The sequence below is a fragment of the Silene latifolia genome, chromosome 1, assembly GCF_048544455.1.
Source record: "Silene latifolia isolate original U9 population chromosome 1, ASM4854445v1, whole genome shotgun sequence".
NCBI lineage: Eukaryota > Viridiplantae > Streptophyta > Magnoliopsida > Caryophyllales > Caryophyllaceae > Silene > Silene latifolia.
Genome location: NC_133526.1, coordinates 22,962,988 through 22,990,151, shown reverse-complemented (window position 1 = coordinate 22,990,151; position 27,164 = coordinate 22,962,988). Strand labels below are relative to the sequence as shown.

Sequence of the window (27,164 nt, the reverse complement as noted above, 5' to 3'; positions counted from 1 at the left end):
GTATGACCTTCCCAGCTACAAAAGCCTATGAATGTCTAAATGTAGACTCAACCCAGATACGCGTCAGATCTCGCTACAAATATAGGTAATTCAAGATGATGAGGTCGAATATAGCACAAGCATAAAGTAGCTCATATTCGACTACTGTCCCATTTTATTCCGGAATGTCTAAAATTTGTATTTGTTGATCAACTGCGTACCACTCCGTAAGTCTCTGGTGTATAAGATTCTTACAAGTGTACAAAATAGATTTCTTCCTTTTATCTCCTGGAACATGGATCCTTCAAAGCTTGGAAAAGTCTTATTATTCCGATTTTATTCCACCAAATTTCTGCCGGCTTTCGCCTTTCGGAAGCAAATTCAAATTCAAAATCTTATGTAAAATCGCCTTATACAAACATTGTTGTAGAATAAAATCTTCTAAATTATCTTATTGTAACATTTTTTTCCTGAATAAGTTGTAAAACTATTATAGTATAAGGATCTTCTAAATTTAATTCGGGAATCATTGAGGTTTAATTGTTATGAGTGTACTATTATTGGGTCATTCCGAATAAGATTTACTTTGACTTCTCGGTATTTTGAGTCTATGGTTGTGATCCTAACATTTAGGTCGTTTGGGTTTGGGGCCTTACCTAATGACTACTTTTTTTTTTTAATAAACCACTTTGGTCAATATGAAATTGGTAATATTTGGTCGAGTTAGTTTCGGTTTATTACGACTTTTAGTTATCGATTCAGGTGAGATGGTTAAGACTTAAGACGAAATAAGTATATATCAAGTCTAAATTCACCGTCTCCCTCCCAAATTTAAGTATTATTTTGATTCCACTTTTATATAACAACAATATTTCTCTTTCGCTTACAAATAATTCGATATTTTAATTGAAAAATTATTTTCCGTTAAGTCAACTCGTCCCAACTCATTTCAGGTGTTACAAATCATTTTAAGGTATTATTACAGTCAATTGACATCCTATTTAATTCAACTTCTTATAATCCCACCTTACAATCCATAAATCATTAGTTTACAATCGATATCGGCTCAGAAATTTGAGATCGATCGACTATATAAATTGAGCATTTCGAGAAAAACTGCCACCAAGAGGGAAGAGAAACACCAAAGAGACGCGGCATTTCCACATATAAAATCATCCATTTTAACAAATCACAATCATAAACCTCTGACTTTCCCATAAAAAAAAAACCATCATTTCAATCACTTCTTTCTTCTTTTTTACAGATTTTCCACAAATTCAACAATCAATATCGCTTCAATAATCCCTTTTTTCATCTGGGTATTTTAATTTGTGCTTACCAATTTCTTTAATTGATCATAAATTGGGTTAATTGTTTATTGTTGATGTAAAAAAATGGGATGTGCTTCAAGTAAAACCTCTGATTCTAAAGCAAATAGGGTTGCTAGATGGAGTTCTACTGGCATTGTTGCTTTACGTGACTCCAAATTAAAGGTCTTTCATTTTTTGAATTTTTTGTTTGATGATTTATAAATTTATATTCATTGTTATTTTATTTAATTAAATTCTGGGTTTGTTTTATTATGCATGTTTATGTCACATTTGAGTTGATTGTTATTGGTTCAGTAGATTAATTGAAAGTTGTAATCTTTCCACTTTTTTGCCTAATTTTCGATAATCAGTGTAATGTTGAATGTAAATATTCGGGTTGATCATGTCATCATTGCATAGTTTTAGTGTTGAAAATTTGCAATTGAAAGATGTGGTAGCAGAAATTTATTGACTTTTACATGAGATTGATTGTGGTGGTATAAGTACTATATGTAGGGGTTGGAATTTGAAAGATTGTTAATCTCCGTCTGACTCAACGGGTTCTTTACGTTTTTATTATATTGGCAAGAGTATTTTAATCAAACGTAAAGAATTACTTGAGTTAGAGGAAGTAGCTTTTGAGTGATTTTAAGGGATGTTTGATTGTTTGGGATTGCCCTGCATGATCATATCTATGGATGTTGTAAAGTGTGAATTAGAGATGATTGACAAAACATTAAGGAATTGTTTTCATGCCTACATGTTGTGGGTCTTTTCGATGTTTCTATCTCTGAGATTAGGTGGATGATTCATTGATTCATCAAGGGTGGTGAAACTTGAAAGGAAATGATGAGCTGTTTTCGACTATGTAGTTTATACAATAGGAGTAACGGGGGTGATGAGTAGTGAGCTGTGAGCATATTGGCAATGATTAGCATAACAATGATGTGTAAGACATCTTGAGTAGTAATTTTAAGAATGGTGAGATGCCTACAATCAATCTTTGGGCGTAGGATTAGTTCATGGTATGAGGAATGAGCGGAGTTCAGTTGTACATCTACATTAATTTGACTAGTCTTTTTGGTAGGTGTCTGAGTGTATCCATCTTCTTTGTCATACAAAATCATGCTGTATTATGCTCTTTCTAATTACTTCATTTTTTGACGTTGTGTTGAAGCATGCATACCAATTTTAGTTAATGGCTTTTGACTAGTGTTATTGATTTGGCTCAATTGTACTCACTCTGTTCAAGCCAATTCCATCATTTGATTAAATACACATCACATGTATTGAACTAATGCATGGAATTGGCTTGAACGGAGGGAGTGCTTCGTATAATGTTGTACTACCTCGAACCCCATGCATGTCTAGAGTAATGAACTGCGATACAAGGATGCTTTTCTACTTGTTACAATTTCTGGAAGGAGTACACGTGAAATAGGCAGCAGTAGTTTCATTATTTCTGTATTTACTCCATTGAATTGACAGTAAGTTCCAAAGTGCTTGTATTCTAAGGTCATAATTACTAACGAAAGAGCCTTTAATTTGTTATTTAAGATTTCTTGTATAAAGGTAGAGTGGTAGCTGAATTTATGAGGACATTTACAGTCAGTAGTACATGGATATTGGGCTCTTATGTAACCTTGCTGTCGTGATACTGATATAGAAGGTCACTTGGAGTTTCATAGGAATTTTGAGGGTGCCTTTGGTATAGACAATTTTCCATGAATGTTAGGAATATATTTAGGGTTTTCCACACTTGGACTTTCCTTATGTTCCCTAGTATCCTACAGTGAGGACAGTGGTGAGGTTATAGCCCACTCGACTTTTTTTTCCACACAGTAGTCCGATAGTTTTTGTTACTTGTCAAACTCAGGTGATCTTCGAGAACGTTGATGTACATACAACTTATGGCTTTACTTTATCCTATGAGCAAGTATTTTTTGTTTTCTGAGAATTATGTATGCATGCGCAGATTGTAAAAATTGCTGTGTGATCACATTAAAAATATAGTTCTTGTAACTTGTTAAGTGCTGCATGTTTGGTTGAAATAATAGACATACTTTCTCACAAGTATCAGTTCTGTGCTTGGGTTTAGTCATTAGAGTATGTTTGTTTTCTGCTATCTGATGCTGTCTATGATTTCAACAGACATTTCCAGATGAAATTCTTGAACTTGGCAGAGGTGTACGGACTGTTGACTTGACACACAACAAAATAGGTATCCGTCGCTACTTTTTGTGTGTGTGTTTTTTAATGTATTTGTTTCCCATTGTTCTACCTCTGTTTCAAGTTTCCCACGACTTTGTACTGTAGTTCTTAGTACCTAAACCCCTTTCGAGACCAGGGCTTCTTGTCTTGTTAGCAGTCCTAGTCTCATAGACAGTTAGACACAGAGGCATCTCGATGACTACATCAGTAATCTGTATGATATTAAACTAGAATTGACTGGCAAGCTAAGTTTGTATGTCTACCTTTCTAGGGTATATTTTCAGTGCATTATATTATGTAAATTATTCATTGCATTTATTATTCATGCTGTTAGTGTTTTTATTTAATTTTTAAAAATTTATTTGTTCTTTTCGGATTTATTATACGTTTTTACCAACAACTTTGTTATATATTAATACTTGGTTCACTTTTAAGGTATTCCGGACCCTTAAGTTTTACTTCGATTTTCATAATCGTTTTAATTTTTATTCTCGATTTAAATTCTAAGTTTTTATAAAATAAATCCGGACTTCGATTTTAAAACCTATAAGTTTACCTTGACTTTTATATTATGTTTAACTCCCCTTTTGTTTTTCACTTTTCCTTTTCTATATTTTCGCATTTTGAGGTGTGCGATCACCCGTGGACGGTTCTAAAGGATGATTCATGTCAGCCGACCCCAAATCATTTTGGGATTAAGGCTCTGATGTTGTTGTTGCTGTTTGGTTTAACATCTATAAAAAATTTCTGTAGGGTACTTAAATTGGCGTTTCTATGTTTAAATACATGACCAATTTTCCTTTTGTACCTTGTGCAGTTGATATTCCAGTAGAAATCAACAAATTGTTCAACATGCAGCGTCTGGTAAGACCATTTTAGCACTTCTAAATTTTAAACCTGATTAATTTATCATTCTTATTGTACTACACTAATAATAAAAATTTCGTGGAAGGTAATGACTCTTCTAATTCATGAATCATTTGCTTGAGAAGCTCGCATAGCCACTTATTGAATTAGGATCTCAAGACCCCAATATACTAAATGATACTCGAGTTTTTTTGTTAGTTTATTTTATTTTCATGAATTAGATATAAAGTAAACTCCCTTAAAAATATTGCAAAAAATAATTATAGTATTAAGAAAAATATCGAGCTGCTCACGAGCTTTTTGAGCCGAGCTTGTCCTTGCTCGGCTTGACTCGCAAAGGACCCGATCCAAACGGGAGCTCGAGTCGAGCTCACACGAGCCGAGCTTTGACTGAGCCGATCTCGAGTTGCTCACGAGGTGTCTCGTCTCATTACCACCCCTAGCTGGAATCATTCTGATTTTGCAACTGATCTTTAGCGTTGTTGTGCATCTTTATCATGTTGATCAGACTAGGCACTTCACGTCAACATCTTATACTTACTCTTCTCTATGGGTTTCTTCTCTTATTGGAAAAGCATGCTATCCTGTTGACTCCCTTTGAGCTTTGTCATTGTTGTTCTGCCATCTTATTTCTCTTTTGCAAGATTTTAGCAACCAATAATTTTGGGGAAAGTAATGGTTTATCTTGTACCTTTTTTTATGCAGATAATAGCAGATAATCTTGTTGAGCGTCTTCCAATGAACTTGGGGAAACTCCAATCCCTGAAAATAATGACACTTGACGGCAATCGGCTTACTGGCTTGCCTGATGAATGTAAGATTTACTTACTCTATTATAAGTGTTAAGTTTTATGCCTGTGATATCACTGTGCTTATTTGTTGATGAGGTCTGTTTATTAGTGGGGCAGCTGATACGACTTGAGCAGTTATCAGTATCTCGGAATTTGCTGACTTACTTACCTGAAACTCTGGGCAGTCTAAGAAATGTAAGTATCCGGATAATACATGGAATCGTGACTTCTATTTTCTTCTTTCCTAATATTTTCTTATTTGTTGTTTCCTACGTACTTTTTATGCGTAATAGTTTTCATTTTTTTATGGTTCGGATACTTCGAAAGTACCCTGGATGCCCCACAATTTATTTGACGTTTTGTTCATTATTTTCTGTTTTTTTTTTTCCTTTTTTTTTACCTTTTTAAAAAAAACTACTTAACCATCTTTATATTTGGTCTAATTTTTGCAGTTAAAGCTTCTAAATGCTTCAAATAACCAAATAACATATCTTCCTGAATCCATTGGGAGCTGCTTTGCTCTTGAGGAGCTTCAGGCAAATGGTATGTTTATCTTTTTTTATGGCTGGTAGTCAACAACTCAGCCTCTAAGATATATGCTAGCGCTGTAAACAGGCATAGACTTTCAGTTATAAAGATAGCTTGTACTTGCTTTTATTTTTATCATTCGCTAGAGCATTATTGGAGTCAATTCGTTTTCTTTCAATTTAAATTTAAAGCTGTGCAATGGTTATCTTCAGCCTTTTGCGTGAGAATGGTAAATATGGATACTGTGTAGCTCTTCTCTTTTTCAATTTCAGAAACCACTTTATTGCACAATAGTAAGCTATATTTGAATTTTCATGAGAGCAGCAACTGCCATTAGTATAGTACATGACTACGAGTCAGGAGGATTACAGTTTCATTTCTTAAAGAGTCGTTAAAGGGAACTTGGCTGATAAGATCTTCCCTTAAAAAGCAGTGACTGGCTGTTTCACTGATGTTAAATGATGCCTGGCAGTCTGGCACTTTGCACATTAGTGTGTATTTCGGATAGAGACTACAATATCCTGTAAGCATTGACAAGAATGTAATGATATGTTATTATGTTATTCCACTGACTTTCTAAGATCATGGGTACAGCCTAGTTTTGTGTTTTTTGGTTCCTCGTTCTGACTGTCAGGCTCCCTTTCTTTTCAACTTGCAGTTGTGAAATTTTGTAATGGATCCCTTTTCATGTCTATCTTCGATCTGCAGATAATTCCATTGACGATCTTCCTCAATCAGTTTGTAATCTTATTCATTTGAAGTCGCTTTCTTTGGATAACAACAAAGTGAAACAGGTAAGGTGGCTCTGCTTGCACGTATCAGCTTCTTTTTCTCTTGTTCAAATATACTGCATATAATATCAGCAACTATTTCCATTCAGTCATTTAATCTGCCAACTTTTTTATAAATTTAGTTTTTAACTTTTAATTGTATGTGAGTGGAAACGCGGGATTCCAGCCTGTATGTTGGCAAAATATGGGTTTTAGTAAACTAATAGTTCTATTTTGAGCATATTCTGACCGAGTTTTGATTAGACTTTTATTTATCTTTATATATTGTTTTATGTGTAGATGCCTTCAACAATTCTCAAAGAATGTGTAGCTCTGCAGAGTATATCCTTGCACAACAACCCTCTATCTATGGACCAGTTTCAGCAGGCATGTATCTTCCCAATTTGTAGTGTATAGGACCTCTTTCTCACTGAAAGAACGTAACCATTTAAGTTCTGTGGGTAATATACTTGTTATTTATTTTGCACATTAGATGGAAGGCTATGGAGAATTCGAGGCACGGAGGAGGAAGAAGTTTGACAAACAAATCGACTCAAATGTGATGATGAATTCAAAGGGTCTGGACCCGGGTGTTGATTCATGATCCTGTGTTTGTGTTATTCGTGGTAATTTTTATTAATTTGTGATTCTATTTCATTTTATTGCGAAGTACTGCAATTCTTGATGGTCTTCTTGTGCTTGCAGGTGACATATACTGGTAACCTTCTTGGACAGTTTTGGCACCATCGTTTTGAACTTCATCAGCTAGCTTGTCGTTACATGCCATGTTGAAAGCGGCCTCTGTAAATGGCCTCACATGGATCTCGTGGAGTCGATTGCTGCAGTTTACATGTACATAGCAGCTGTTGTATAGTACTTGCAATCACATTAACTGGATATTGATATACAGACCTCTGAATTTATTAAATTCCAAACATTTTTTTGCTCAATTTACCTTTTGCTGTCATTAGAGCTTCACAGAGTGAGCTACACTCATCTTAGTTAAGATTTATGACATTTAGCTGCTTTTTTATTGCGTCTTCTCTGCAGTATGAAAATGGGTTCACAAATCCCGATTTTTTAATAAGAAAATGAGTTTGTACCACTCGATAATTAATGAAATTAACTTCACCGCACTCACAAAATTCTACATTAATAAAATAATACTTCATTCGTCCTGATAATTTGTTTACCTATTCCACTTTAGGATGTGTTATTCATTTGTTTACCTTTCTATTGTGGGAAGGTTTTGTAATGATAATTTGATCATCTTATTGCACTATTGTCCATGATCGGGACAGAGGGAGTAGAATTTAGAAAAAATAAATAGTGCATCAATTAAACACAATTATTGAAAGAAAATTAAATTGTTGGATCTTTAATCATACTTGTAATTTATTATCACCAAACAATAAGTAGTTTCTATAGTTAACATATAGCACTACCAAACAATTAAAGTGGCCACCAAACATTTCCCTAAACTCTTGTTTAAGGAAAGTGACTCAAAATTCCAATACACTTACCTCTAGTTACTTCATCAATTGCTACTTTAATTACTCCTACTACTAGTATATGTTAACTTGTCAATTTCACTCCTAAAAAACTTCAAGTAGGTCACAAAAGTGTCTCTTAATCTAATTAATTATGTTGAAATCTTTTCCAAATAGTTCGCTGATAATGCTAAAAAAACCACCTAATTATATGCATAAATATATTTTCGATTTATATCAGGAAAAGTTCGATAATTATCGCAACTTGATTTAATCGCACGGGCAACCATCCTAGTTACTACTACTATATGCTACCTTGTCAATTTCACTCCAAAAAAACTTGAAGTAGGTCACAAAAGAGTGTCTCTTAGTCTAATTAATAATGTTGAAATCTTTCCAAAAAGTTTGGTGATATTACTAAAAAAACACCTAATTACTAGTTACATGCTAAAGCATAATAGAGCATAGAAGAAGTGAGATGGGTTGTCATGTATAATATGGTAGGTGACTAAACAAAACAACCAACCTATCTTCACATGCATGCTATCTTTGTGTACACTACTTAACTATTAGAAATCCTTTACTTCTCCTCATTTTCTTCTACTTTGTCTACTTAGTTAGTATCCTTTTTTTCTCCTTATTTATTTATTATTTACTTCCTTATTTATTTATTATTTTATTTTCTCCATTCTGATCATTTATGTATCTGATAAATGGATAACGATATATATGGGTGATCAAATCTTTTATCATAATTATTTGCAGGTAAAAAGATAAATAAAACGTCCAAAAAAAGAGATAAACAAATAATTAAGACAAAACGAATATTTATTTATTTATTTATTTTTGCCTTCCACAATCCCATGTTCTCAAGCAATCAACATCTTAAGGCATTTTTCTTTCATAGGAAGTAAGTATAATCATAACATGTAAACAACTTTATTGAACTTGCACACACTTCTAGCAAGTTTATACTCAAAGTATATGCCTTAAATTCAGTAGAAATCAAGATCTAACAATGTATACATGAAGTGCACTTTAAAGAATCCACCCATTGTTTTTTTCTTCACTATAAAACCAAAAAAACTATTTCGAGTACCAAACGCGTCACCTTTTGCTAGTAAAGGCAACAAAACTGAAAAACAATGTAATATGAGATTGCATATATTACTCTCTTTATCCCGACATTTGCAGAAGTGTTTGAAACAATGGGGTAATGTTGTCGATAAGGCCTGTTACTAGACAACCCGAAGAAAGTAATCAATATAATCAATTGGATATTACACTTTAACAAAAATGTACATTCTTGAATTCATATAATAATCTTTATAATCACAAACTAAAATACATTTCAATTAATCATTTGGAAATTAAACTCAACAAACTCTCATGTTTGTGAGGATTTTCAACCCACCAATATGGTTTGATAAGTCCAACAATAGAACTACTACTAACTGAAGTAGTACAATTAGCAGTAACATCCTCTTCATGAACATGTTCAGGAAGAAGATTAAGATCAAGCATATCCCGAGGTTTCGAGCTTGATGATCTCTCAATAACATCATCAACAAGTTGATTACTCTGACTAATCTTTGCTTCATTATCATTACAAGCTAAGAAATGGGATCTTTTGTGCCCTCCAAGTGCCTGTCCTGATGAAAAAACCCGAAAACAGATTGGACATTCATGTTTTTGAGCAATTTTCTTAGACAATGTTGGTGATGATCCTAGACCAATATCAGTAAAAACTTCATCTTTATACTTTGGGGTAAACTTTTCATTAGAATCTGGAGAGGAACACTCAGCAATGCTCAGAATCGCTTTCTCGTCGCGCTGTAGTGGATTATACCAGTCCTTTTCTTCCTGCAATTTTTTGTGACTAGCTTTGTGTCCTCCTAAAGCTTGATAAGAGTGAAACACTTTGTTACAAGTAACACAATCAAATTTACTTCTCCTTGTGAATAATTCTGTTTTCATTTGATTTTCATCAAATTTACCTAATTCATGATCATTGCTCATTAGATCAGCTGATAAAAACCCGGTTTTCGATTCTCGACATTCCTTCATTTTCACACTTCTATTCTCAGAAAGATTAAAACTTTGTTCATTTGACAAAAACCCATTTTCTGAAACTTCAATCCCTTTCATTTTCACACCTTTCTGCAAATTTTCAGAAGCAACAGACACCAGTTTTTGTTTTTCTCCATTTACTGCAGTAAAAACAGCATTCATCTTTTTCCCCTGAACTTTTTCTACCCTCTTCCTCTTATTCTTACTACTTTTACCATGAGAACTTTTACCATCTCCCCATGGGCCCATATCTCTAGACAGCATAATCAAACACATTGCAATATCAACTTCTTGTTGTTGCTGTTCTTCTTCAACCACTTCAGACAATGAAGAATAAGAACTGTTACCTGCAAGACATGATCTTTTACTCAGTCTCAAGTTTCCGGCCTCGGTTTCAGATGATACTGATGATGTTGTTGCATTAGACTTCTGTTTCTTTTTCCTTTGCTCTTTTCCGGGTTTCGGCAAATGACACCTTATGTGACCTCCTAGTGATCTCCCACAAGCAAATCTCTTCTTGCAGAACTTGCATACATGCTTCAATTTCTGTTCTTCCATAATATAACAAAAATATTGATAAAATAATTATGAAAATACTAAATAAAACTTAGGAAAATAACAATTTTGTTGTATGAATGAGATGAAAGTAAGAGAGAAAAGTTGCTGTTTTTAAGTAAGGTTAAGATCTGAATTGATGCACAAAAAAAGGTTCTTTTTTTAGTAGAGAAGTTTGTACACTTTTTCTCACTTACTATAGCTTGTGGGTAGTTCAAATATTGGGAGATTAGCAATTAAAACATTTTTTAATATTATGATTTGTGTTTTTTTTTGTGTGTGTAAAGGGAGTTATAAGAGCGTTTTTAACGCCGACGGATTTATATTATGGTTTGTGTGATGTAAGTTGATGAGCAAAAAATTCTACTATTTTTTGTTACAATTATTTAGCTAGGTTGTAGTTATAGTAGTAGTACTTAAGTAGGAGTAAGTAGTAAATTTGGTGAGGTGGGAGAAATCCATGCATAGAAGCAAAGGGAAAAAGGGAAAAAAAAAAGGAGAAAATAATAGCATGTGTGCTCAACTACTCAAGTGACCCTTTTGAGCTTACTCTCCAAATCCATAGAGGGTCATGTTTTATTTATTTTTATTATTTGTTCATATTAAGAAATAATTTTTATTCTTTTTTTATTTTTTTCAAAGTAGAAAATAATTAATCACTTTATTGTAGACTATCTTAAATTGATAATTTTAAATAATTAAGTTAGTTATATATTATTGAAAGAATAATTCGAGAGTGACAAATTCGAAGTTTAGAAGGCATGACTCAGACCATAAATATTCCACAAAATTACTCTTTAGAAAATAATCCTCCCCCCACCCCCCCCCAATAAAAATAAACTAAAAAATAACCACCAAGTAATCCCCTGGGAAAAGAGTTACGTCTGAGAAACCGTCTCTCAATAATTTATTAATTGAGATTTGAAATTATTTTATCAATACTATATATTAAATCCAGAAACCAAGGGACTTCAATGTAATTAAAGAAAGTTATATAAATTAATTATACTATATAGTTTTAAATCAATAGCACCGTGTGATGGACCCGATTAAGGGATCTCAATGCAAATATTATATAGTTTGGGTTAAAATTAAATTATATAGAAGCTTGGTAATTTTCCTAAACATTTGTAAGAGACTAAAAGATGATCAATTTCCTTAAAATAAAATAATTAATTAAGATGATCAATTTCCTTAAATAAAATAATTAATTAAGATGATCAATTTCAAGGAGACTAAAAGAAAGAAGATGCTTGGTAATTTTCCTAAATATTTATAGAAGACTAAAATATGGTCAATTTCTTTAAAATAAAATAATTAATTAGTATAAACATGCACACTTATGGTATTAATTATTATCATCATCATAAAATTATATTAAAGTTAAAATCTATGCAATTTTATTAAACTTTATAGTTTATTAGATGTTAATTATTTAACAACAAAAATATAATAAGTAGGTTATAAATAATTTAAGTTAGATTGCATAATATATATATATTGCATAATTCTTTCGATTTGATTTAATGCATATATGTAATATATTTATATAAATATATAATCCTCTTAAAATTGCATGCCTAAGTAGTAAAAGTAATTTCGTCAGTAAAGAAAAGAATTGTAGTAAGATTTGATATAGTTATATGATAACAATCGCTCATTTGAATAGTAAAAGTAACAATATTATCAGCGAGATTAGTGAAAGTGGTAGAAACAACAATGGGAGTAGTGAAATAATCAATATTAAGAAAGTGGTAGAAACAACGGGAGTAGTGAAATAATCAATATTAATGCGGCAATAGTGAAAGTAACAATAATTACGGTGTGAATAGTGAAATTATCAATATTAATGCGGCAGTAGTGACGGTAACAATAATTACGACGGGAGTAGTGAAAGTAACAATAATTACGGGCAAGTAGTGAAATGTTATTACTATTGTTTCATTAATAAGACACGTTCACTACTCTCACTGTTAATATTATTAATTTCATTCACGAAATATCATGTTAATACTATTATATTCACTACTCATCCGGTTATTGTTGTTTCTTTGACTACTCACGCTTTTTTTTTCTTGCGGCTTTATCCATTCCCGTTAATTTTATCAAACTCATATTTAAATAAATACCTTTTTTTTCCTTAAACTAAATTGTTAGCTAATTTTTCATTCTTTATCCGTTGTTCCTATTGTTACTTTCACTATATTTGTTATGAGTGCCCTATTACTTTCACTACTCCCACCGTCATTATCGTTTATTCCACTACTCCTGCATTTAATAATGTTAATTTTAATACACCCGTTGTTAATGTTAACTTCATTACTCACGTTGTTATTATTGTTATTGTTACTTTTATTAGTTATATGAGTGATTACTATCATATTTGCTACATCCAATGTCATTGCAATTATTTTATCAAACATAATTTTTAAATTAGTTGATTATCTAATTTTATGAAATATACAGATTATGGAATATTGTGTCGTTTGATTTTTTTAAATCAGTTGATTATCTAACTAGTTTAGATCTCGCGCAATGAATGCACGGTATTTATAGACTTTTTATTTTTGTATTACTTAATCATGCTAAATTAGCAGTTTATTAATTTTTCATATTTCACGTTATTATTTTTTGAGGAAAAAAATTGAACTGTAAAATTATTCAAGAAAAATAAGTAAAATTGAACTGTAAAATAATAGTGGTATCTCATTAATTGTTCAATTTTCTTGTTATTATATTTTATTTTGAGCAAAAAATAAATTAAAACTGAAAATTAATCAAAAAGGATTGAGTAATGTGCTGAAATTTTTTTTTTTAAAGTATTTTTTTATACCACAACGCTAGTGATTCCAATTTATAAATTCTCTCAACTTTTTTTTGTTATGAAAGTAATCAAAACCGGATATAATTTTGTTTATACATAGTATGAATAGTATGAGTCAACTCATTATCAAATAATAATATCAATAAAAAATTTAATAGTTTATAGTCTTATATTATTGATACTTTAATTAAAATATAATAGTTTAGTGTTTAGTGAAAATTATATAATTTGATGAAAATATTAATTTTATTGATAGAATTTTATAATGAAATACATTATAATTATTAATTTCCTTATTTAGTGAATACAATTAAATTATCAATAGTTTCCTTGTTTAAAAAAAATGTTTTTTGGAGGGAAAATTTGTGAGTTCACCTATTCATTTAGTAAATAGGGGATTTTATAAAATATACAGATTATGCAGATTATGGAATATTGTATCTTTTGAAACAATTCTGATTCATTTCCTTTTACATAGTTTCCAAAATATAACCTACTTATATTATATTTGTTTATGTTAAACATCTTTGTACATCTAATAAACTTTTAAACTATATTATGGATACATTTAATATAAATGGTTTACAAATTTACAATCTAAAAAGACGGGGAGTTAGACGAAGATGTGGCTCACACATTTAAAGCGGGATGATTGAAATGGAAGAGTGTTTCATGGTTTTTATGCGATAAAGATATGCCCTAAGGATTAAAGGAAAATTTTTATCGCGCGGCAACTAGGCTTGCCTTACTTTACGGTTCCGAGTGTTGGGTCGTGAAACATTGTCACATTCAAAAGATGAGTGTGGCGGAGATGCGTATGTTGAGGTGGATGTGCGGACATACAAGGAAAGATCGATTAAGGTATGAGGTGATTAGGGAAAAGGTAAAAGTAGCGCCAATAGAGAACAAGATGATGGAAAATCGACTAAGATGGTTTGGACATGTGAGAAGGAGGCCTATGGACGCACCAGTTAGGAGGCTGGAGACTTGGGGACAGAAAAGGTCCCTAGGGGTAGAGGGAGATCGAGACAGACATGGTTGAGAGTGATAGAGCACGATATGAGATTTTTGGGGCTTGAGGAGAGTATGGTGACTGAGAGAGCACAATGGAGGAAAATGATACATGTGGATTTTTAGTATTTGATGTTTTTTGACATATTTATTGTTCTTATTTAATTTTTAAAAATTTATTTGTTCTTCATTCTCTCCTTTATTACACTTTTTTTACTAACCACTTTCTTATATATTTTACTTGGTTTACTTTTAAGGCATTCCAGATCCTTAATTCTATTTCGATATTCAAAATCGTTTTAATTTTTATTTTCGATTTAAATTTTAGGTTTTTATAAAAGAAATCCGGAATTCAATTTTAAAACCTGTAAGTTTACCTTGACTTTGTATTCCATTTCGCTCTCCCTCTTGGTTTTCATTTTTCCTTTTTGTATTTGCATTTTGAGATGTGCGTTCATCCATGGACAGTTCTAAAGGATGATTCATGTCAGCGACCCCAAATTATTTTGGGATTAAGGCTCTGATGTTGTTGTTGTTGTTGTTGTACTAATTATGAAAATATGTATAAGTGAAAGACTTTTATAATATGAAAAAAGAAGTAACACCAATTCTCAAAGACCATCTTAATTTAAAACAAAGCTCATAAAAGATTAAATAAAGATGAAAATAAAAGAAAATTGTGAGATGTCTAAATTTAAGACTCTCTTAAGCAAAATTTACCGCCATTTAGTCATAAGTGAAAACTTTTTCTAAAACAAACTTGTATGCGAAAATGAAGGGTTACTCGGTAAATGCAAAATTAAATGATCTAATGATAACTGATAAGGTAATTAAAAGAAGGATAATGATAAATACAACCCATTGTATTTAAGAAATCAAAAGAGCAAATAAATTCTTAATATATGCATTAATTGTATTGATTAATGTGTAATTTATTTCTTAATTACTAAATTAATACTCAAATTAAAATGTATTTAATGTTTAAATACAAGGTTGTATTTAACATTACCCAAAGAATCTAAATCAACATTGAAACCATAAACCAACCGCACATGTCACCAGTAATCTCACTTCCGTCCACCAGTCAATCCACCCTTCACAAACCCTAATTTCCGCAAGATTCACCATCATCAACACCTCAATTCAATCCCAATTATCACTAACCTAATCCCCAAATTTTCAATTCACCAAAAACCCAGATCAAACCCCCAAATTAATTTCAAAAATGTATGAAACAGTAAGTCAAACCACTTACAGTAATGTTTCGTATTACGAAGTTCAACCACCTCCAAACCCTAATTTTCCTGCTACCCATTTCCAATCTCAACCCATATCCGACCCGTATTCCTCTTATGGAGCTTACCCACCTCCAAATTATGCAACTTTTCAACCTCAACCCTCTTATTATTCTGACCCAAATGTTATTCCTCCTGTATGTTAAGCTTTTTTATCATTTATTTTGAGTATAATTTTGTTTTTTTATGATTGAAATGGTTATATATAATGAATTTTGATGTGTTTTTGTTGTATTATGATGTTATTTAGTTTGATTTATTGATGATTTCATGGGTTTTTGATCAATAATGCAGTAATTTGTTAAAAGTTTGAATCTTTTTGATTGAGTGAATGTTAATCCTTTGAATGAGTTTGTTTGCCTCGGTAGAGTCCGTCTTTCAGTAGTTATGTTGACTTAGAATGAAGAATGCGACCTGATAATGGTGGTACATATTCAATTTATTGTCGAATTGCTGGAATTTTGTTTGCTGCACCAATTTGTGAAAATTTTGAATTTTTTACTTTTTTAAATGTTACCCATTAAATAAGTTTCTTCACATTGCTGTTTGTGTGTTGCCCCTTGTTGCGAATCTTGCGATCATCACTGTGGAACATTTGTATCGCGAATTCAAATTGGAGAAAGTCTGTCTTTCAGTTGTTATAATGACTTAGAATGAAGAATGCGGCTCGATAATGGTGCCCAATTCTACATTAGCTCTATAAGTTTTGTACTTTATTTCTTCAGTTCAGTCGCTTTGATTATTGCTTAGTTGCTGGATTTTTGTTTGCTGACGTAGGAGAATTTAGTTTTTTTTCCTCAATTATTTAACTCTTGTAAGTAGTGTTTAAGTGGTTTTAAGTTAATGCGCGCAAAGTTTGTTTCTTTTTTGCTTAGGAATTCAGGCAACACCGTTCAGGTATTAATCCTCTTTGTTAGTAATATGTAAGATTTTGTGGTGGTACTTATTGTTGTTTGAGTGTTGCGTTTCATGGAATTTTTTATGGTTGGTTAAGTAGGAATACTAGCTGTATGAATTAGAACGAAGAACGTGGTTCAATAATGGTGTTGCTTCTCAATTTTTTACTGTTGTAACTGTAGGGAGTATAGTGTCGTAGATATCTATAGGTTGTAACTGGGTGCTTTTAAGTTTCAGGCTATCCAACCCTTGCAGAATGAAGCCATTCCTTCAGCTAGTTATGGAACTCCGATGAACACATTTAGCCAATTCCCGAAGGTTTCTAAAAGAAGAGTGAAGAAACCCAAAGTGATTAAAAAGAAAAAAAGTGTGAGTCAGAGTGTATTCTGTAACCTATGTAAGATTGAGTGCAATAGTGTTCAACATTACGAGAAGCACATATCTGGAAAGAATCACAATAAAGCTATCAAGAAGACGTATCCGACTATGGTTCCTTCCTCTGGGCAATCATCTCAGGGGAACAATGCTAGTAAAACAGGGACATTAGGTGGAGAAGGCGGGCCTGGTGTTTCAAATGTACCCGCCAATTTGGAGGAAAAGAAACAGAAGCTTCTCGATGGTGGTACTACCATGCAGTCTCTTAGGTTATGCAATATCTGCAATGTTGCTTGTAATGGTGAAATAGCCTTTTCTGATCACCTTATCGGGAAGAAGCATATAGCCAAGGTAGTTTACTTCTTCAATCCTTTTTCTCCCAAAAAATTCAGATGTGCTTTCAAGATGTTGCCATGTTCCTATGCATTTGGAGGATTTTATTCGATACCTTATGTTGAATTTGCATGCTCCATTTACAAGTGTTGTATACTTGTATGTGACATATTTATCTTTCACATCCAGCTTATGTATTTCCGCATGTGTGACCTTGAAAGATTAAACATATGATTGATTTAAAATGGGGTGAAGGGGCCTAGATTTACATAATAAAGGCTGTTGAAGAAAATAAATACCAATAAAACAAAGAAACTTTGATGTGTACTTCGGTGCACCTTTTATCTTTTCTTATAGATGTTGTGCAAAACGATATCCATCATTTTCCGATGGAGTGAAATCTGTGAAAAAAACTTCTTTTTCTTTATGACTTTAGGATATAGCGGACTAGTCAATCTGACTCAAGAAACTGTTTTCGCTTTCTTTTCATGATGCGGTAGATTGCCCCATTTCCTTTTTCTTTTCTTTTTCTTTTTTCTTTTTTTTTTTTTTTTGAGAAGTTTGATTATCCCATTGCTGGTTATGAATCTGTTGGAAACGTCTCTGACTCTCTGCTATAGCGGGGATAGGCGGCCTGCGTAGTCCCCTGAGCAAGAGTTTCTGTGTATGTTGACTTTAATAGCAAATTTTCTCGTACAGCCGCACTAATAATTCCTTCTGCTTCAGCTGATGAGGGCTTCAAAATGAAAAAAAAAAAATACTGTTGTCATGATTTTGGAAGCTGTATAGAATTACCGACTTTCGGAAACGTTTTTTTCTTTAAACAAAATTTAGTATTATTTTTATGCTCCTGCTATTTCGAGCTTCAACCTGGAGCCTTTTTTTTTTTTTTTTTTTTTTTTTTTTTTTTTTTTTTTTTTTTTTCTTTTACCATGTACCATCCTATAAACCTGTATCTTCAGTATAGATGATCTTGCCCAACTGATGAAATAGAGGATTCACATGGTATGTAGTATTTAAATGATGTAATGAAGATAGACCCCAAATTACCCTGAAACTTCTGATAATACTAAAACAAAATCCTAGTAATACTAAAAAAATCAACATTGTTAAGTTGTCAAAATGTCTGCTTGTTCAGATAGTATCGGGATTTTCAGGTTATTATCAAGTATAATAGCATTCCTAAATACTGAACGTTCTATAAACTTCTGAGTCATATGCTTATTGAAAAGCTGACAGTTGCAACTTTCGCAGTAGCTCCCAATAGTGTGAAGACGGCGATTTAGCATTTGTCAGACAGGCTTTTTGGTCATGAAAACTTGCTAATTTGCGGATTTATCACATATTTCATAGGCCTACTCTTTCCCCTAATTGATCTGTCTCTCACTTATAATATTATTGCACCACTTTGATATGATGACAATTTGTGAGAGATCAGAAGAGTGTAGTGCCAGGAAACTGGAGACTACATTTTTGTCCTGAGTCCTGACCTACCTCTACCCTACAGCTGTGTATTCTCAAAAGATCCAGGTGAAGCCGTGGAATTATTAGGAGTTTAGGACTTCGGGTACTCCCCTTGATCATAATAGAACCATTCCGTTTCACTGAATGAGTACTGATTCAAGTTTTACCTTTGTCCTGTTTTTCTCGCTCTTGATTGTAAGTTTTTTTTGTTCGAGACTTGATTAAGTGTTATGCACCCAAAAGTGTGTGGATTATGTTCTGGATAATTTCTTGCCGATTCCTTTTATGGCAATATTTGCACTGCTTGTTGCATGTGGACCCTCTCAAAACTAGCCTACTGATCACTAATTCTGCCTGCCTTACTGGTGGAGCTCTATGTTATCGTTAACGCTGGGATACCTTTCACTGTATATTTTGTATGTTATTTGTCGATGTGCTTAAAATACTCTCAAGATCAGGAATGTAAATAACAGGGAGCTTTTGTTTCCATGTAAAGTGATTGTGAGGGAGACAATCTTTTTATATGGCATAGCCTTCTTTGCGAGACATTTCGATCCTCCTTTCATTATAACTTCCCTTATTTCTTTAATAGCATCTCGAATACTAGCCATTATAGGGCTCCAGAAGTCGAACTTTTGAAGGGGTTCTTGAAGAACAGAAAGTTTGCCCACTTTTGGGCTCATAGCTATATGCTTTTATATTGAGATGCTTTCATATGCAATAGCCAATAATTTTATCACATACAATGATAATTTTAAATGACTTTGATCGCACAATAGCATGAGTTAGTATTTTCCTTCAAACATTCCGTTTGAGCTCCTTGAAAATGTTTCCCTTGGGCACATGCTAGCTAAATCGTTTATTTATTTATTCATTCATTTATGCTGCGTTTTTTCGCTGCTGATTTTAAAGGGTTTTATTCGAAATGATGAATGTTGTATTTACTTTAAGTTCTCATGGAGATGCGGAAGACGGTATTTGTGGGGATAGAAGTTTATTTGTCATATTAATCTTACATATGCTTGCTCTAATTGTTTGGATTTTTATTATAGGAACGAGCTCTTAATATAATCACCAATCCAAGCACCGTATCTGTCGGCAATCCCGTTATCAACCATCAAAAGCCAGCCGTAACCAACCCTCAGAAATCAGCTGTAACCAACCCTCAGAAGCCAGCAGGAGTGGGACCTGCATGGTGTGATGTATGCAAAATCAGCTGCACGAGCAGCGACGGTCTCACCATTCACCGAAATGGAAAGAAACACAAAAAGAACTTGGAGATTCTCCGGAACTCAATCTCTGACGTCACTATTCCTACGTCATCTTCTAAACCATTGTACTCAGCCTCCAACGTCAGTATTCCTACGTCATCTGCTAAACCATTGCACTCAGCCTCCAACGTCAGTATTCCTACGTCATCTTCTAAACCATTGCACTCGGTTGCCTACGTCAGTATTCCTCCGTCATCTTCTAAACCATTGGACCCAGTCTCCAACGTCACTATTCCTCCGTCATCTTCTGAACCATTGCACCCAGTCCCCAACGTCACCATTCCTGCATCATCTTCTGAACCGTTGGGCCTTCTGAGCATTTTGATCCCACCGGTTGTACAAGTTGACAATCTTGAACCAGTTGTGGGCCCAATGCCTGTATCTAAGCGGGTGAAGAAGAAACGAGCTCGATTGCTGGAGCCCAAGGATTTGGAGTCAAAGAAAAGGAAGGTTTTGGATTGTGGTGCTGATGCAAATGCAGTGAGAACCTGTGGTGTATGCAATGTGGTTTGTAACAGTGAGACGGTGTTCAATGCTCATATTGCTGGTCAAAAGCACATTTTGTTGGTGAAACAGGCTGAAGCTAGAGTAGCTACAAGTAACCAAGCGGTCACGGGTTTGTAGTAGACACCAAATATTTTGTACATGCCTGTTGGGTGGTCATGCATCTACTACACTAAAGAGCAGGGCTTATATTTATTCTTTTGGGTTGTAATGTTTAGATTAAAAAAAGCTTGAATTGTTTTGCTTTTTGCACCACCAAGCTCATTTCTCATTTCTCATTTCTCATTTCAATTTCAACTAATATAGTAAGATAAATATTGAACAAAAGTATGGAAATGAAATAAAATGACGGAGTAGCTGTTTCAGGGTTTGATCAGAGTTGCCTGGTTCATTAATTCATCATTGTGCTGCTTCAAGTTCAAATCTTTACTGATCTTTTGTGGGTCATTCTTAATCTTTACTGATATGATGGTTCAAAAAGTGGAGGTTTGATTTAACTTTCTAGTACTTTTAGCTTCGTCCCTAGTCCCTAAATCCAGGAGTGTAATAGCTTATCTTGCTATGGCAAGTGGAGAAGGTGAAACAAATTGACGCACTATCATACTTGAGTAACCTGTTGGAAGAGCTGAAGGTTATGGCCGTCGACATGAAATCTGAGATTGAGAAGTTAGTATTGCTCTATCTATATTGCTGCTATTTGATCTACTACTATGAGTTTTTGTTAAGAGATTTTCATGCCACGCTTTTTCAGCGGAAATAGAGCTTTGGGGGCAATCTTGATAAAGATGTGCAAACTTTGAATGATCGAGTTAGATATGCTAACCAGCATGGGCGCCGGTTGCTTGGGAATTGATATTGGATCGCTCTGCCAAATGTAAGTCTTCATCTAAGAGACTGTTTCATAATAAATTCTCTTTTGATTATACATATATATATACTTGAGATTGGGCTTGTTTCACAAATTATACAAGTATACAACAATGTCAATAGAAACCAGAAGAGTTTGCATTGCTTATGTTAAAAATTTAAAATCATTTACAAAGGGTATTTAACCGTTTTTCGCACATTAATCACATATACCTACATATTAAAGTGATTTTATTTTCATTCTATTAATAGAACAAATTATTAGCTATACTCTACGGTATTATATCATCTAAATTTTTATTTATATTCCATATATTTTTTTATAAAATTCTACTAATTTTATAAAAAGAAAAATAAAGGAGGCTCGTGAAAGTTTTGCACGAGTTTAGCGTGTATCGAAACATTACCTTTTCTGCGGCGCTATTAGAAGTATTATTTTCCGATACGTAGATGGTTTTTTTAATAAGCCCTTTTCGATTGTCTTTCTCTGAATCCATTTTTGAAATAATGGTCAAAAATAAAATATTTGTCGTTTTGGGTCGGTTTTGAAAATATTTGTCAAAATGGTGTCCACGTAGACTCGGGATTTCTGGACCTAAAACACGCCACTACCAATGACATGTTTATAATGAGTACGGAAAGAAACTTCATTAAAAAATGGACTAAAACAAACACGTCATTGAGAATGGCGGGTTTCGGAGGGGAAACACGCCACCCCTAATGGCGTGTCTTATGTAATTTTTTTTTTTTTTTTTTTTTTTAAGTTCAGTCAGGTGAGGAAAAAAATTGTTGTAAAGACACGTCACTACTAATGACGTGTTTCCTTCACAAAACACGCCATTAGTAGTGGCGTGTTTCAGGTCTAGAAATCCCGAGCCTACGTGGACACCATTTTGACAAATATTTTCAAAACCAACCCAAAACGACAAATATTTTATTTTTGACCATTATTTCAAAAATGAACTCTCTTTCTCTCTGTATTTATTCTATTATCATTATCCTATTTTAACTACGTATTGAGAGAGAAATCTCTATTGTTGATCACAAATTCTCATTTGTGACGGACGATATTCGTCACAAGCTTGTAACGGGTCAAATAAAACCCACCTGGGTAGATAAAGACAAACCATTTGTGATTCCCTAAACACTCTTACTTTTGTCTTATCTACCCAAGTGGGTGATACTTGATCCGTCACAAGCTTGTGACGGATATACCTGTCACAAGGGAGACTTATTTTTTTTTTTTTTTGAGAAGAACTCACAAGGGAGACTTATTGATTATTGATAGAGAGAAACCAAAAATGAATCCCTAGAAATTAAAATGAATCAGCTCTTCATTTTCTTTCTTCCCTAGCTTTTTGTTCATCTTTTCTCTTTGAAAAGGGTTATTCAGTTAATTTTCCTGTTCTAATTTTTACCTTCTATAAGATCCGGCTGATTCTACTCTCCATCTTTAGCACCGGAGAGTTAATTTCAGTCTTACATCTTTAGTTTGAAGGTTTAAATTAAACGGGAATTTAAACAGAAATTTATGAAATCTACTATGGGGTTGATTTTACCAAAATCCAATTAGAAATTGTGTTGAGAGTTTTGGTTTTTTTCTCCATTTTTAGGGGTTAGTTTGGAATGGGGATTGAATCTTTAAATCTGTTTTGATGATTATTTAATGATTTTGAATGGTTTGTTAGTTATAGCATAGTGTTATCGAGTTTTGGTAATTTGACTCTCCCTTTTCAGTCTTATATCAATATATCGATTGATTTTTTTATTTTTATTTTTATTTTCTTTTCTTTTAGTTTTCAGAGTTCGGCAAAAATTTCTTTGAGAGTATACTTTGCCCCCTTTGTTTCCCTCATGTATGTTCTTTGGGTAGTTTGAAAGCTTTTGGCTTTCGATTAGTGCTGTTATAGATCGATTTAGATTGACCTAGTTTTCTTTCCTTGTCAAAAAAAAAAAAAAAATTTAACTACGTATTTGCAATCTAAATCACTCTTAGGGTATTTTAGTCTCATAATTAATTATTGCAAATATTTTGCCCAAAGAGATTATGTTTGGTTTCCTAATTATGATGCGTAAAGTATATCTATAATATCTATCCTGTTATTATTTGGAATCTTTCATATTACGAAAGTATTATATCGATTTACTGTTACCATCGTTTATCTTCAAATATTCCAATCATGATGATTGAGACGGAGAGAGTAATTACATAAACAGGACGGGGCGGGACGAACCACCGAATCCTACAACACAGAGAACAGAATGAGTAAGATACCAATAGACATTGTAGAGTTATGCATCCTCCCTAGATTACCAGTCAAATCCTTATTACGCTTCAAGTCCGTGTCCAAATCCTGGCGAACTCTAATCTCTTCCAATGATTTCATTCTACTCCACAACCGTCAGCGCGACCTCTCCTCGGACGAAAACCGTGTGCACATATTCCCTGGAGAATCGTGTACCCTACATCTCCACTACCTTGACGCTCCCCTCGCTCCTGTTTCATTATGCCCTTACCCTTGGCCTCAACCAATCCTTAGCAGCAGATTCTCGGACGAGATTACTATCCGCGCCTCTTGCGAATACTTCCTCTTGGTAAGCCGCTGGTACTCCCATTCCAGTGGCCTCGTCTTGCTTAACCCTTTTACACGCATCTACTATGAAATCCCTGATAACACACTGTCTGGCTATCCAAAATATGGACTATATCTTGACGAGGACCATGATGATCTCAAAGTCGTTAGGGTAGCTGGCTGGAAAATTACGATTTTCAGCTTAAAGACCAATTTATGGACATTAATTACGACAAAACCAATGATGTATCGGGGGTATCATATGGAGGACTACTATCTTTGCGTAAACAAAAATTTACTGTATACAATTCTTCACCATTACAATGATTACTGGAACATAAGAATCATCTGTTTCGACATTCAGGCCAAACAGTGGACTAAGGATGTTCCTTTGCCTAGTAATAATCCTTATGTTTTCGACTTATGTGTATTTGATGGGTTGCTATGTGCTTTAGGGTGTGACAAGGAAGCGGCTACTGGTACTTTGAGTGCGTGGGTTATGAAAGATTATTCTTGGGTCAAGTTGATGACCGTCGTTTCTAACAATACAGGGGACCGTGATTACCGTCCTATTGCTTACCGCAAAGGTTCACGACACGAGATATTATGTAGACGGATTTGGAGAAGTGAATTGTTTTGGTACAACCTTAGAGATAAAGAAATTAGCAAAGTCGATTTCAAAGGGTATCCTGAAGATGGAAGTAGTTATAATGGATACCATTTAGATCATATCTGCAAAGAAAGCCTAATGAATTTTCGTGGCGTTCGGCCACAAAGCTGAATAAGGGAACAACATGGGCCGGTGGAGTTAAAGAAGATGTACAAACACGAGACACACTCGTATTCAACACTTGCTGCCTGATCTTTGCGTTACTGACTTGCTGCGACTAAAGATAGTAATTCTAGCTGTGTAGTGTGTAGTTCCTCTTTTCCATGAATTGTTTGTTGAATTGTTGGAGTGACTTGTGATACTTCAGTTTTGTGTTATCTATTGTGTGAGATTTGGCTGTCGTGTCCATTTTCGGATTAGTGAATAACTGATCTCAATAACACATAAAATTAGTAGAATCATGGGTCAATTTTGTATTTAAGTCGGAATATACAAATTTCACCTCATATACGGTTTAACTTAATAGGGGCCATGTTTGGTTTTTTAACTATGATGCCTAAATCAACAGTTTCCTAATAACAATAGGCCTATTTTTTTGGAATTTTTCATATAATAAAGAAAGTGTTTTATATCTATAAATACTTCCTAGGTTCCAGTCATGATTGATACGGAGAGAGTAATTTGTGTTACATAAACCCTAGGAACTACGGAATACTCATAATGAACAGAATAGGTAGGATTCCAATGGACATCATAGAGTTATGCATCCTCCCTAAATTACCAGTCAAATCCTTATTACGCTTCAAGTCCGTATCCAAATCCTGGCAAACTCTAATCTCTTCCAATGATTTCAACCTCTTCTCGGACGACAATCGTGTCCACATTATCCCTGGAGACAGATATACCCTACACCTCCACCACCTTGACCCTCCCCTCACTCCCCTTCCACTCTGCCCTTACCCTTACCCTTGGCCTCGACAACAAACCCGTAGCAGCAGATTCTTGATGGAGATGAGTATGACTATTCTCGCCTCTTGCGAATGCTTCCTCTTGTTAAGCCGCTTGTACTACCAATCCTCCGGCCTCATCTTGCTTAACCCGTTTACACGTATCTACCGTGAAATCCCTAATGTTGACATTGGGTCACGAGACAGAATAAAGAAAAGGTGTCCAAAATACGGACTATATCTTGACGAGACCCATGATGATCTCAAAGTCGTTAGGATAGATAGTTTTTGTAAGGATGATCACCATGTCGGTGGCTGGGAAATTATGATTTTCAGCTCAAAGACCAATTTATGGACATTAATTGAGACTAAATTAATGATGTATCCGCTGTATGATGTGGATCAGCAACCTCCTAGTGTAATCAAAAATTTGTTGTATGTAAATTTTTGGCATTCCACTGATTTCCGGAACATGAGACTCCGTTGTTTCGACATTCAAGCTCAACAATGGACTAATGATGTTCCTTTGCCTTGTAATAGTCTCTATATTTCCGACTTGTGTGTATTTGATGGATTGCTATGTGCTTTAGGGGATGACAAGGAAGGGACTCCCGGTGCTTATTGTGCATGGATTATGAAGAATTATTCTTGGGTGAAATTGATGTCCATCGTTTCTAACCATAATTGGGACCTTGATTACCGTCCTATTGCCTACCGCAAAGGATCACCACATGAGATTTTATGTAGACGGAATCGTTATAATAATGAACTGTTTTGGTACAATCTAAGAGATAAAAAAACTACCAAAGCCGATTTCAAAGGATTTCCTGAAGATGGAAGTACATATAATATATACCATTTAGATCATATATGCAAAGAAAGCAGGGGCGTCTTAAAATAAATGGAGGCCCAGTGCGACATAGAAAAATGAGGCCCCAAATATGAATGCATAAGTATATTATAATTCGATGTTTGTATTGAATTTCATTAATAAAAGCTTGTAATCCGGTGACCAAAAGCGGAGGCCCGGTTCCCACGCCCGTGGTTGCCCGTGGCCTTAGACACCCCTGAAAGAAAGCCTAAGGAGTTTTCCCCGTGGCCATCCACAAATTAAAGCTGAATAAGGAAACATCATCGGCCTAAAACAATAATTATGACAGATGCATTATTGTTTTTATATATAATTCATAATTGATGCTGTGCTATTTGATAATCTGGCAATTTTAGTTTTCCAATTTGAATGCAGGCAAAGAAAATTGTAATCTAATTGCTATTTAGTTTTTTTTTTTTTTGACAACAATAATTGCTATTTAGTTTAATACTCTACTTAGATAAAACACCTAGGGGCACCTTCCATGGATAGCTGTAGTTTGTGCATAAGTCGCATCAAGGCGTAAGCGCTGCCAACTACTACTACTACTGTCCCCATATTTTTTTTTCATCCCTTTAAGGTCTTGTTCTTTCTCGTTTTAACTGAATGCAATTTGAAATTTGAATCGAATTGATGGGAAATGAGTTGAATCGAACTAAATAAAAATGAATCGATCTCGAGTGATTGATTGAGTGAATTGAACTAAAATAATATAAATATTAATATTAATATTAATGCTAAATTAAATAAT

The 27,164-nt window shown here is 33.8% G+C and overlaps 4 protein-coding genes across 4 annotated transcripts; 3 read left to right on the top strand and 1 right to left on the bottom strand.

The window, feature by feature from the left end:
- Window positions 1-1,041: 1,041 nt before the first annotated feature.
- LOC141601302 (plant intracellular Ras-group-related LRR protein 7) lies at window positions 1,042-7,406 on the top strand. The gene is made up of 10 exons (XM_074421574.1): window positions 1,042-1,472; window positions 3,441-3,510; window positions 4,318-4,364; window positions 5,073-5,181; window positions 5,268-5,353; window positions 5,611-5,701; window positions 6,395-6,480; window positions 6,757-6,843; window positions 6,950-7,082; window positions 7,162-7,406. Exons 1-9 carry the CDS (start codon window positions 1,374-1,376, stop codon window positions 7,058-7,060), a joined length of 786 nt encoding a protein of 261 aa, XP_074277675.1. The 5' UTR covers window positions 1,042-1,373; the 3' UTR covers window positions 7,061-7,082; window positions 7,162-7,406.
- On the bottom strand, window positions 7,106-10,574 carry LOC141641938 (uncharacterized). The gene is made up of 2 exons (XM_074450579.1): window positions 9,361-10,574; window positions 7,106-7,295 (listed from the first exon to the last, which is right to left on the bottom strand). Exons 1-2 carry the CDS (start codon window positions 10,572-10,574, stop codon window positions 7,106-7,108), a joined length of 1,404 nt encoding a protein of 467 aa, XP_074306680.1.
- A 4,849-nt stretch (window positions 10,575-15,423) lies between these two features.
- Window positions 15,424-20,918, top strand: LOC141601299 (uncharacterized). The gene is made up of 3 exons (XM_074421569.1): window positions 15,424-15,838; window positions 16,836-17,324; window positions 19,823-20,918. Exons 1-3 carry the CDS (start codon window positions 15,632-15,634, stop codon window positions 20,663-20,665), a joined length of 1,539 nt encoding a protein of 512 aa, XP_074277670.1. The 5' UTR covers window positions 15,424-15,631; the 3' UTR covers window positions 20,666-20,918.
- A 2,756-nt stretch (window positions 20,919-23,674) lies between these two features.
- LOC141641931 (F-box protein CPR1-like) lies at window positions 23,675-24,766 on the top strand. The gene has a single exon (XM_074450575.1). It carries the CDS (start codon window positions 23,675-23,677, stop codon window positions 24,764-24,766), a length of 1,092 nt encoding a protein of 363 aa, XP_074306676.1.
- Window positions 24,767-27,164: the final 2,398 nt, after the last annotated feature.